This window comes from Sminthopsis crassicaudata, chromosome 5 (assembly GCF_048593235.1).
Source record: "Sminthopsis crassicaudata isolate SCR6 chromosome 5, ASM4859323v1, whole genome shotgun sequence".
NCBI classification, from domain to species: Eukaryota; Metazoa; Chordata; class Mammalia; order Dasyuromorphia; family Dasyuridae; genus Sminthopsis; species Sminthopsis crassicaudata.
Genome location: NC_133621.1, coordinates 66,635,653 through 66,649,039, shown reverse-complemented (window position 1 = coordinate 66,649,039; position 13,387 = coordinate 66,635,653). Strand labels below are relative to the sequence as shown.

Below are 13,387 nucleotides of genomic sequence, written 5' to 3'. Positions count from 1 at the left end.
ATGTGGAAGATTTATCTTAGCTTGGAAGAATTGAGATGGAGGTTGAGAAAGGGTCCAGCTTCTGGGGCGGAAGTCCTTCAGTGCACCCTAGTGAGCTGTTCATCTTGGAGATTTGGGTCCCTCTCTCAGCCTCCTGGCTGGCATGCCAAGCTGTTGGGAATGGACTTGATAAAGACTGAGGTAATTAAATCCAAATATACCAGTTTATTATTAAGCCTAGCAATTGCCTAACAACTCAGGTCCAAGGCCCCCAGTAGGGCAAGGATTCCATTTGGCAGTTAACAAAGCTTTCTATTGTCAGTAATAAGGGACCAATCAATTTATATACTTAGGAATAACATGGGAATGCTCTCATCTGATTGGTCAGAGTTTGACAAATTTTGTAGTTATATTCTCGAACATTTTGTGGTCAGCCCTCATTAACCCCATTTCTTAGATTTATCTCAGTATTTTAATTTTCCTGTAATTACATGATTTATAGCCAACCAAGGTCTAGGTGGAAGTGGAAGACAATTACAGAATGGAAAGAACCCAACAAAATGGAGTTAGTTTTGGATCCCACAGTTCCCAGTATTTTTCCCCTGCCTGTGATTCCTCCCCCTTATCTCCTCTTATACCTTGTCCTTAAGAGGCCAATTCAAACGACACTTCTGGGAAGCCTTCCTTGGTCCTATCAGTAATCATCTCTTCTCCATCTTGAACCACACAATTATCTGTGCTTACATTTGTTAGGTATTATTTTGTATTGTAGTTATTTTTTACCTCTGGTATCTTCTTACTATAATCTCCAGGATAGCAATAACTATCTTATCTAAATTTTTAATTTCCTATGATGCCCACATAACAGTAATTACAATAGCGATAACTATTAATATTTGTATAGTGCTTATTATGTATCAGACATGGTGCTAAGCACTTCAAAATATTATTTCCACAATCTCACAATCCTGAAAGATTAACCCAATTATTATTTCCATTTTAGAGATTGAGAAACTGAGACAGAAATTAATGATTTATCCACGGTCAATACAGCTAGTAAATGTTGGAAGCTGGATTTGAACTCAGATCTTCCTAATTTACAGCCCAGTATTTTATCCACTATGTCATCTTAGCTGTTCTATGAATAGTATGCATCTATTAAGTTTTTTTTTTAAATAATTGTTGGATTGAATTAATTCATAGCCTAAATACAGCTATTTGACATGTAATTCTAATATGCTTAGTTATGAAATTTCAGTCCATTAGAACTATCAAATTAGAGAATGAGGCTGTCGGAAGCCATCATGCTGACAGTCTGACACTTCGAACTGAGACGAATTATAAAAAGCAGACAAAGAACTCTTCCAAACATAGCAATCTGGACTTTAGTATACATAACTCAGTGAGTTCTGAACATATCACTGAATTATATAGCACAATAGAATCATTAACACTCATGAGATGATATTTAGCCATCTGGAAGAAGTTAGGTTAGAAAGATATTAGAATTTAGACAGGAATAGTTAACATTTTTAAAGTTTGAATGTTTAAGGAGGAAGCTTGTTATCTGATGAACATACTAGCCTGTTGTTATGCATGCAAATGAAGTAGTGGTATTATTTTTTTCTCTTTCATAGGTTTTTGTGAAGTTTCTACCAATACTTGTTAAGATTCCTAGTGATTGTATTTAAAAAAAAAAAAAGTTATTCTTTAAATTTTAAAAATGAAGCAAATATTTTAAGCTAGAATTCTCTCTCAACTGAAGTTTTCTAGAAGCGTCAGCAGATCTTTAAAATGTATGACATTTACTCAAAGATATGGTGTCAGCAGAAGATAATGCACTTGTTTCAATCTAACTTCAGCTTTTAGAAATTCCATTGGCATTGAGCCTTATGTAAAAATGGCCCTTTCTGAAGACTTTTAAATTTAGAATATTGAACTAATAATGAGTGCATTTGAATTAAATGCCAGTAAGTGTCTCTAGAATGATGTGTATTTGAGATAATAAATTCAGAAAGGAAATTCCAAATAATTGAGCTCCACAGTTTGACACTAATTATTAACAAAAAATAAAATGTGTTTTGATAAGTGCTTCCCAGGTCTTTCTTCTCTCTAAATACAGTCAAATTCAGATCAATATTGATATATTTGAAAAATTTCAGAGTTAGGACCTCAGCCAGTCAGTTAATATTTGGTAAGTACCCACTATGCACTTTGCAAAGCACTGAGGCTACAAAGAAAAATTAAAGACATTTCTTATTCTCATGGGGATGATAATCTACGGTACGTGATATCAAATTATGAAGAGGCAGATTTCAGCTTGACATAAGGAAAAACTTCTTAGCACTCAATGACCAAAGATTGAAGGTTGCCCAGATAAGTTGGGGATTCCCTCTCACAAGAGATCTTTAAACAAAGGCTGACTGTTTACTTATTGGCAGAAGGATTTCTTGAACAGGTGCAGATTATAAGAAATAACTTCTGAAGGTCTTTCTTAAATCTATCCATGGCTATCTACCAGAATCTTTTTTTTTTCTTTCTTTCTTTTTTTGCTGAGGTAATTGGGGTTAAAGTGACTTGCCCAGGGTCACACAGCCAGGAAGTGTCTGAGATCAGATTTGAACTCAGGTCCTTCTGACTTCAGGGCTAGTGCCCTATCCACTGCGCCACTTCGCTGCCCATCTACTAGAATCTTATAATATTTTTTGTAGTATATTCTGAGGAAAATGTCTGGGACTTAATTTGTAAATTTTAAGTACTCCATAAATATTAGCTGTTTACCTGCTAATCGGGTGCTCATTAGTCCTGCTTTCACATAATTATTTCCATTCAAAATTTCTGACCAATTGCTTTTATTGGCATAAGGTATTGAAGGAATGCTCGCAAGTTCTTGTTGGATAATTGTGGTATCTAAAGCCATCGTAGCTTTATAGAAAGCTGTTTTAGAGTATACTCTTTTGTTGAATGTTAGGGAACTGACAGTGTTCAATGTTCAACACATATACAGAATGCTAATTAGTTTTAGCAAGTTAATCTTTTTTTTTAAAAAAATGAGGTTTTAAAATAAATGTACAAATGCTGATTTGCATCTTAATAATTAATAACAATAGTTCTCTTGAACGAGGGCAGAAATTGCAAGAAGCTATTTTAAAATGAAACTGATAACATCTTTCTTGATTTATTAGTTATTCACAAATTTACAAAAATTAATTCATTGGGCAAGTTGATTTCCATGGCTGAAAATTTACCCATTGCCTTTCATGAACAAATATTTTCAGGAATTAATTTCCTATAAGTAGAAAAATAGACTTTTCCCACATGAGTAAATATACATTTCATACATAGTGTGGATCGTGGTTTACATAAATATATTTTGTGAGTGTCGATAATTGGATTTTCCTTTTAATTATCAATAAGAATTTGCTGCCAGATACTGAGCTAGGCTCTGGGGATACAAAGACAACAGTGGTTGTCCCCAAAGAATTTGCATTTTATTGATATGAGCAATATTTAGCAGATACAATATGTGTATGCCTGTGTGTACCTAGGCATGTGTATATGCATAGATATTCCCAAGGTGTCCCAAAAGTCCCTGTGCAGTTTAAGCCGTTTAACTGATTGAATCAAAGTGAATTGAATATTTAAACATAAACAGTGGTCAAGGAAAGGTGTACTTCATTTGACCAACATAATGGTCAAACAAAAATCCGGGCAACTGATGATGAATATGATAGCCACCTCCTGATAGAGAAGTAAGGATCTTAGGTTGCAGATGAAAATATATTTTTTTGGGTATGGCCATTACAGGAATTTGTTTTGATTGAATATTTATTATGAGAGTTTTCTTTTTCACCAAGAAGAGGGAATAGGTTAGAGGTAGAGAATACATTTTTGTTACTTGAAAAGAATAAAAATAATTTAAATAGTAGGTTAATTTATTTGCATCTTAAATCAAAATATCTTCATATAATTCCCATGCTTTCTTATCTACAACCCTCTGAGTTTGGGATAACTGATTTTCTTTATAGCAATTGAAGATCAAGTAAAATATGACATTTGATATCTAGAGAATTTGTAAGGCATTATGTCTTGCTTATTTATGAGGTACTTAAGGTGACATAACATTGGCAAGTCTTTTTTAATGCCTAAGGTGCACTGCATACCAAAGTAGACTCATACTAAGTAGTCTCAGAATTGGAAGGGGCCTTTTGGGGCATTTAATTCAAATTTTCACTTCATGCAGGAATCCTACCACATCATTCCTTCACTGGAATGGTGTTTGGAGTCAGAGAAAAGAAGTTTATATTCTACTACTCTCTCCCACTACCTACCTGGTGTGACCTTGAACATGACACTTAAATTACCTGGGCCTTAGCTTCATCTATAAAGTTATAATAGTTAGAATAGATGACATCCTCATTTTCTTCTAGTCTAAATTTGAAATCTAATGAGTTGTTTTTTCCCCTTTCTATTGAACCAAAATTTGCCTCACTATAAATTTTCTGCATTTTGACTTGGCATCCATAATTGCACAGAATATAGTTTGTTCCTCTTCTATATAAATTATTTTATTTTGTCGGTTTATTAAAGATGTGTTCCACAACGCTGCCTAACATCTTTGGCAAGAATACATGTTAAACAAAGTTATCTCTATCCTCAGGCCTGGCTCGTTTTCTCTGCTATTTTTATATGAGAAATTTTTAGTCAGAAAAGATCCTTCAACATCATATCTTCTCTCCCCGCCCCAAACAGTAGAATCTTAGCATCTCAGTTAGTGACTCAGTCCATTTTAGACTCTTTTCCAAGATGACATTTGTCTTGTCTTGTAGCAAGAGCCAAGATTCAAACTAAGATTTTTATTCTTCTTCAGCACCAACTATGTTCTCATTGAGAAAACCTTTGCTCTTCTCACAATATTTTATACAGTTTTTGTTTTTATTTGCAGTATGGAAGGGATGAAAATATTGTTCATGATCTTTTCCATTCTTTTGAAAAGTTCCCTTTTTTGAGATATCTTGAGATTCAAAGCTTGAATAATTGTACAATTCCACATGACAGTCCTTCAAATATTTGAAGATAATAATCAGCACCCATCTTCCTCATCCCATGTTCGTTCTCTTATCCTTAAGTGACATTCCCAGATTCATAACCTTTTTGGTCGACTTCCCTGGACACACTGTTATTTATCAGCATCCGTCTTAAAACATAGTAACCAAAGCATAGGGCTCCATGTATGATCTTATTTCCTTCTTTGTTCTGGAAGATAAACTGATATTAATTTGCCTAACAGCAAAGTTCCATCTGTGCTCAGTTTTTGTGCATGCTGTCAGGGAAAGTACTCCCTTCATTCTTGGAAAGATAAAAAAAGATGAGAAAAAATTAGTAAAATTAATAAGTTTTTTGAAAAAAAAATCTAAAAATTTATGTGGTGGACAGTCCACATGGACATCTCCTCTCTGCAAAGGGATGAGATGAGTGTCTTCTCATTTCTCTTCTTTGAAGCCATGCTATTTAAGTGTAATTTTTCATCATTCACTTTTTGATTTTTTTCTTTGTGTTTATGTATATTGTTTTCTTGGCTATACTTCACTCTGCATCAAATTACGCGAGTTTTTTTAGGTTTCTCTACACTCATCATATTTGTTATTCTTCACAATATAGCAATATTTTATTACATGAATGTGCTGTAGTTTTAGTTATTTCCCCATAAACGGGCATCTTTGTTTTCAGTTCTTTGCTATCATAAAAAAAAAATGCTATTATGAATATTTCAGTGTGTATGAGATCTTTCTTCTTATCAGTGACCTTCTTTAGGTATATAGTTGGTTGGTATCCTTGCCCTTCTGTAGCCACATTGGCTCTCTCAAATAGATGACCTTCTTCCAGATATGGGAGCAACCTATTAAGCAGAATTCTGGCAAGAATATTGCCAGCAATGACTAAGAGAGCGGTCCTCCTATGATTGTTACAGAACAGTTTATTCCCTTTATCTTTATAGAGACTAACAGTGGGATGGGCATTTTAGTCATTTTATTTGTGTAATTCTAAATTGTTTTCCAAAATAATTAAAATTATATGTAATAATGCACTCATGTGTCTGTTTTCCTGCAACCCCTCCTTCATTGACTTTCTATGTTTTGTCTTTGTCAGATTGCTGCCAGTTTTCACCAGTATAAGGTAAAACCTTAGGTTGGTTTTGTTTTGCATTCCTTTTCTTGTTAGTGATTTGGAGTATTCTTTGATAAGGTTTTTAGTAGTTTTGTAATTCTTCTTTTGAGAACTATTTGTTCCTATCTTTTCACTTCCCAGTGCTTTCTTCAACTAAGGGTCACATTCAAGGACATTTCTCCCCTCCTCTTCCAGGAGTTACTTGTGGTCCTTTTTAGTCTATACCTGCTTATTGTATGTGTGTTTTAAAGACTGAAGGTTTTGAGTATATTGACACAAAACACTAAATTTTTTTTTATTGGGGGAAAAAAAAGTACTACAATTATTTCTGTGACTGTGTCAATATGTATGAAAATATATGCTAGATAATGAAAAATTGTATCAGGTTCTAAGATTGCATGGGTATTTATTGCTTTGTCTCCAGATTTAAAATTTCTGTGGTATTTTGCTCATAGTGCTTTAGAATTAGACTCAGCAGTGAGATTCCAGTAGAAACAATGTATGTTCAGTTTACATTCTCAATAGATGCTGGGTTAGAAGCATTATCTTAATATGCAGAGAATTGATTAAGAGATACACAAATCATATCTTTTATTTCATGTGCTCACTTTTCAAATCCTCTAATTAAAATTCTGTATGTCATGACTTTTTATTTATTTTTTTAATAGCATTAGGTTGGTACCATACTTTTTTGACTTGTTTGGATGGATTAACATACAAAACATTTATTAAATGGTTACTGTATGCTAGGCTTTGTTTCAGTCACCTGTAATACAAATGTAATTAAGTGAGACCATCTCTGCCCTCCGTGTTCTTACATTTTAATGGGGAGAAAGAGAGCACATTAAGGGAGCTGGAATATGGAGAGGAGAGAATGGCATAGCATATAGCTGGAAGCCAAGATGGAAGTATAGTTGAGGTCTGGTTGTAGGCAAGATAAGCTCCAAGTTGACCTGTTAGGATCCAGGGGATTTAGGGAAACAGTAATTTTTCAGGTGGAAAAGAGATAGAAAATGGTGGTAGTGAAGATCCTATGACCTGGAGATTGCTGGGAGGCAGATAGACCATGAAAATAATAGATATCCAAGTAGGAATTTATTTGTAACCATTGTGAAATGAAATTGTGATCTAAGTCCAGGTTCTTGTGATTAATGCCTTATAATTAGAGAAAAAAAAGTACTAGGAATAATAAGCTTGAGTTAGGTTCGCAGAAAGTGATTTTCCTTTTACTTCTTAAAGTGTTTTATTCCACTTCATATTTAGGGACATTGGCAGGTTAGCATAAAGAAGCTGGACTGGCTTCTACCTTTGCCCTACCTGTCGTAGGAATAAATGGAAGATTTCTATTTCCAGCATCATCAAACTGTCACTTTCCTCAAGCAACAAATTCACTCAATTTTCATTTTTAATCAACTATGTTTAAATTTGGTATATTAACCTAAATTAAAAGTAAGCATGTAAGAATGATTTATAAAGAACACTGTGTTAGCTTTTGCTGTAATTGATGGCATGAACAGGCTGCATTCTTTAATTTTTCCTCCTTTTTGATAGATTTTCTTACTAATGCACTTTGCAGTGATCCAACTAAGGCAAGTCAGGTTATAATTATCTGGAACTTTTTGTATGGTGCTTAGGAACAAAGGGCTGCCTACATGCTGACAAAGGATTGAATTTTTTTTTTAATGTAAGACATTTCCATATTAATCATTTTGTACAAGAAGATGTGAATAAAAGAAAAAAAAATGAAAGAAAGTGAAAATAGCATGCTTCAGTCTGTATTCAATCAATATCAGTTCTTTCTTTGGAGATGGATAACATCTTTGTCATTAGTCCTTTGGGATTGTCTTGGGTCACTGTATTGCCAAAAATAACTAAATTATTCACAATTCTTTATCAAGCAGTATTATTACTGTGTACAACCATCTCCTGGTTCTGTTCATTTCATCATGCATTAGTTCATACAAGTCTTTCTAGATTTTTCTGAAATTCCCTGCTCGTCATTCCTTACAGCATAATACTATTCTGTTATAATCATATTATCATAGTTTGTTCAGCCATTCTCTAATTGATGACCATCCCTTTGATTTTTATTTCTTGGCTATCATGAAAAGAGCTGCTATAATTATTTTTGTACAAATAGGTACTTTTCCCCTTTTTTTGGATGTCTTTGGGATATATAGACTTAGTAGTGATATTGCTGGATAAAAGGATATGCAGTTTCAGAACTTCTTTGGCCATAGTTCCAAATTGCTCTCCAGAATGGTTGAATCAGTTCCATCTATAGTGCATCAATACCCCAGTTTTCCCACTTTTCCTCTAACATATGACATTTTTCTTTTTTGTCATCTTACCTTCTCTGATAGGTGTGAGGTGGTACTTCAAAGTTGTTTTAATTTGTATTTCTCTGATGGATAGTGATTTAGAGCATTTTTTCATATAACTATAATAGTTTTGATTTTTTTTTTGAAAACTGTTCACATCTTTTGATCATTTGTCATTGGGGAATGACTTTTATTTCTATAAATTTGACTCTATTCTCTATATATTTGAGAAATGGAGTCTTTATCAGAGACACTGGTTGCAGATGTATTTTTTTAAGATGTCACCATGTTGACTTTGCTTGAGTGATATCTGTAAAACACAGAGTGAAGTAGCTCTTTAATATATTATTCTTTTATATGTGATATTTATGAAATAAATTCTGTTTTCCATCAAAGTCAGAAAATAGAACATTCTGGTTGAAAAGACATCTCATTCAACAATCTCTTATTGGATATGCTGTATGTTAAAGTATATACTGCCCTCTTATTGAATTCTAGTCTCCAATCATTGTCTAATTGGAATGTTTGTCCAAGTTTTATGTGGTGATGAGAGAACTCTTAGGCTGTTCATCCAGCTGAATATTATAGCCTAAATCATAGGCAGTCTTCATCTACATAATTTTTCCTATATTAATAATTAGGCCAAACCATTTTGAATAATAATGGGTCTCAGTGGAAGGCCCTGCAATGTGTTGAGCTTGATGCAATCAGTAAAATGATATTTGCAGAAAAGAACATATGGAGGACCTCTCCCTTTATGGGTAATCCCTTTTCAATTTGTATTCTGCACTGTATTACAGAGAACATCTTTGGCTAGTATCCATCTCCTTGTTTTGACTTGATTTTAATAATAAGAGTGTCATTGAATAAGATTTTTCATATTTTATCTTTCAAGGAATCTTCTATGATTTTGACGTGTGCATGGATTACTTTTGGAAAAAATTCATAATCCTTTTAATAATCTGAAGCTTCTCCCTGAAACAAAGACCCAACTTTAACAGAAGTATTCTGGTGTTGATATATGTCTGCAAGTCATAGAACTCTCCAGTCTGTGAAGAAGTTGAGGACCATTCGTATGGCAGTGAAAGGGCACATGGTGGGTGTGAGTTAACTAGAACACATTACAGATAAGCAACTATGTAGGAGAAATAATAAAAAGAATACTTTCAAAAAAAGATATGTATAGCCATGACCAGGAAAAAACATGTGTTAGGTCACATAGCCAGAATGAGTAATAACTAATTTACAGCTTCTCTACTTTGTTGGTATGTCTTCAACTTAATTTCTTTTCACAATATTTTTATTGTTGTATTTTGTTATGATGTCATATTAGTTTCTCTTGTTACTTTGTCATTTAGTAAGACTTCTGTAATAACAAAGATTAAGATAGAAAGAAAAAATTAGTGGTATCCCTACAATATTTTGAAAATTTAAGAAAGTTCACAGTAAGTTGGGCAGATTCCCAATGGTGAATATAATACAGTGCATGTTTGAGAATCACACAAGGTGGTAATTATGAATGAATTGTATTCAATCTCCTTGGAAAGAATACCTACATCAATGAAATCACAGATGCATTGGGGTATATGTGTCCTAGTTTGTCTACCCCAACTCTACCATATCTTCAGTGGCAAAATAAATTTTTAATCTGGTCCCTGAAATTTTGTTATTGTTAAAGAAGGAGTATAAAAGAGAGATTAAGATTAGATAAAGGTAGGTTTAAGGATAATTAATAGACAGCTAATGTACTTTATTGGTATTCTAAGTTGTCTACGGGGAGGCTTCTGGCAGCATAGTGTACTCTTGCTGAGGATTTTTTGGAGGATGTAGACAAGAGTCATACAGGCTGGACAAGTCAGAATGGATTATGCTTTTCTTCATTGTAGAATACCCCCATAATTGAGATTATAGGACCATATAAGAACCAAAGTATTTTTAATACTACAAGATTAAAAGAAAACTCTACATTGCAGGATTATGTGTTGATTTTTTTTTTTTGGTTGTTGTTGTTTTGTTTTGTTTTTTTAAATTAACTTGCTTAGTTTGGATGTCAGGGTAAAGAGGTAAATTAACCGAAAAATCCCTGTAGAGACTGAGCAGCAAAGACATTCCTTATGCTTTATCCAATCAGATATTAACAGAGGTCCGGGTCCCATTAATGTGATACCCATTATTGTCATTTGATCATAAGACATGTGATATTCATGCTACTAGCTGAGGTTTTCGAGTTTAAAAGGGAACTGAAAAATGTATTCAGCACTCACTCTCACTCTGCAGGACACTGAATAAAGCATAGTAAAGTAACACTGCCAGCAGGCTATGAGTCCTGAGGGAAACCAACAGCAGTAGCTGCTTGTGTGAGAAGCAAGTTTCTAATGGTCACAACAGAAGGTGGGAAGTAGTCATTGGCACCAGGTCTACAGTTCTACCCCAAAACTAGACACCCCCATTCTGGAGAGAACTGTATGTCCCTGTAGTCAGTTTGCTTACCTAAGAAATTCTTATGGAGATGAAAAAAAGGAATAACTGTGAATTTCCAAGTTCATGTTACTGCAGGGTGTACTCCCAAAGGAATTTTACAATAGAATAGACTGGACTGGGAATTTTCATCCTTATAAGGGGAGATACTACTCTACTAACACTATGGCTTATCCAAGGGCTTAAAGAAGTGAGAACCACATGCTCAGCAGCAAGAGGAGTCTTGTGTGGGGAAACATCAACCTTCTCCATTTACTTAAGTCTTCTCTTAAAATAATGAGTTGAAGTCTTTGTCTGTTATTTGACATTTATATTTCATATAAATTGATGTTCCAAATAACTGAAGTTGAACAGTTTTAAGACTATAATTAAGACTATAATTAATGGCAATTTTTGAGAAACGTATTATATAATTCCTCTGTTTTTGCAGGGAATGTATGAACAAATTTTTTTTTAAATGAATGTCATCATTATTATACTGTGATTTAGTAGTATTATCATCAAAAGTTTAGTTGTATAAAATTTTCTTCCTTTACAATAAATCATACTAGACAACAGTTTTTTCATTTAAGATATTTTTGTCACTTTCCATTTTCAATTATTATAGATAGCATTGTCATATTGTGTATGTATGTATGCATGCATATATGTATACACTTGTAGTAGCTCACTTTTCCTTTCCTCCCAATCCTTCCTCTGTAATTGGCTTGACTAGAAATATCTGTTAGCCAGTTTGTTATATTTATATGTAAAGTAAACATCAATAGGTTGGCATTGTCGATGAAGAAAAGTGCATGGGCTGTGTTCCAGTAATTGAAGTTGACCTCCAAATAAGTGGGGTGTTACTACATATTTGACATTGATATTATGCTGAACATGTAGATTGTTTATATATATGTCATATAGATAAATCAATATTTCAGAAGGTGTCATTATAAACATTGTTATTGGTGTGCAAAAGTGCCAGTTTATCAAGAAGTCAACTTAATTAAAATGTTGGGTATCAGAGATACTCTATGTTAAAGATAAGAGAAAAAAATGTATCTGGTTATATGTTGAGAACTAAGCTCAATGGTCTATTAATTTATGATTCTTCTTCCATTTATTAAAAATTTATGTCCCCCAAGTAATAATGTCAAATATATCATGGGGGAATTAATTATGTTCCTGGTATTGTTCCTGGCTATCACAATTATGTCATCCCTGATTTTCAGGAACAATGACATTATTTTTCCATTTTAAAAACAAAAACTAATTTCTTATATTGCTTTTTATTTTTGTTTTTAGCCTCCTTAGCAATTTTGGGGTTATTTAAATAGTTTATTTTTAATTAAGGGTCCCCCAAAAGTTTTGGGGATTGTCACAAAAAAAATTATGTCCCCAAAATTTGTTTTATAAATATAGGAGAAAATAAATATTGCATTAAAATTTGTTTATAGTACATTTAAAATTATTTTCAAATGTTTGTGATGTTTCTAATGTTTGTTTTTTCCTTTTTTTTTATTTTTTATTTTTTTTATTTTTTTAGGAAAGCAATTCTCAGAGACAAAAGTCACAATGGAGAATTCTTTATTGGTACCTACAAAAGATCAAGGTAAGATAAAACATATGAGGTACAATAGTGATTATAAATCATTAAATTATATGTAATATGTCATTCTATTATGTAATACATATGTCAACATACTATTATACCTTAAATTTATTAATATAATATTATTCCCCAATTACTCTGCAATCACCCACTCAGACTAGTGTCTTATGCAGAGAATATTTAAACTGAGTTGAATTTTTCAAAATCACTTTTTAAATTTTTTGTCATTTTCAATATGAAAACACTAACAAATATGAATATTTCTATATATAAAGAGAAACAGAACACGAAAATTACAAATGAAATCACAAATCTCTATAATATACAGTTTTGTTTTTAAAAATATAAATTTAACATATTTGCTTAAAGGCTGTTTTGCTTCTCTGCATTTTGCTCTGAACTTCTTTTTCTTCTGTGTTTTTAAAAAAATGTTTTCTATTACTATTATTTTCCTATTTTCCCCTTTTCTGGCATGACTAACTCTAATAATTATCATTTCTTATCAAAATATCCCCCAAATTAAAACAATACAAAACGAAATCCTTCCTTGTAACAAATCAGCATAATCAAACTGAAAATATATGTGCGTTCTGTACCATGAGTCTAGTACTTCTTTATCATTGCCCCTCTAGAATAAGTTTTGATAATTGCATTGATTACAATTTATTTTTCTTTATCATTTTGTAGCCTTTGTATAAATTGCTCTATTCACTTCACTCTGCATCAGCTTATACCAGTTTTTTTCAGATTTTTCTCAATCATTTCACTGTTTCTTATGGCATAGTAATATTCTGTTTCGATTGATGGAAGCTATGGAGGGTGCCTAATTCTTTGCCATGTCATAAAG

At 32.8% G+C, this 13,387-nt stretch overlaps 1 protein-coding gene across 5 annotated transcripts in view; it reads left to right on the top strand.

Annotated features, from left to right (window-relative positions):
• The window catches only part of ZNF438 (zinc finger protein 438), a 125,051-nt gene that overhangs the window by 86,988 nt on the left and 24,676 nt on the right, over nt 1-13,387 (top strand). For 3 of the 5 annotated variants that reach the window (XM_074267049.1, XM_074267046.1, XM_074267048.1), the window contains one exon: nt 12,475-12,540. In XM_074267049.1, the coding sequence (XP_074123150.1) occupies nt 12,504-12,540 (37 nt within the window). In that variant the 5' untranslated portion in view covers nt 12,475-12,503. Of the gene's footprint in view, nt 1-9,363; nt 9,565-12,474; nt 12,541-13,387 lie in introns of all 5 variants that reach the window. The other 2 variants (XM_074267051.1, XM_074267050.1) reach the window with 1 other exon arrangement.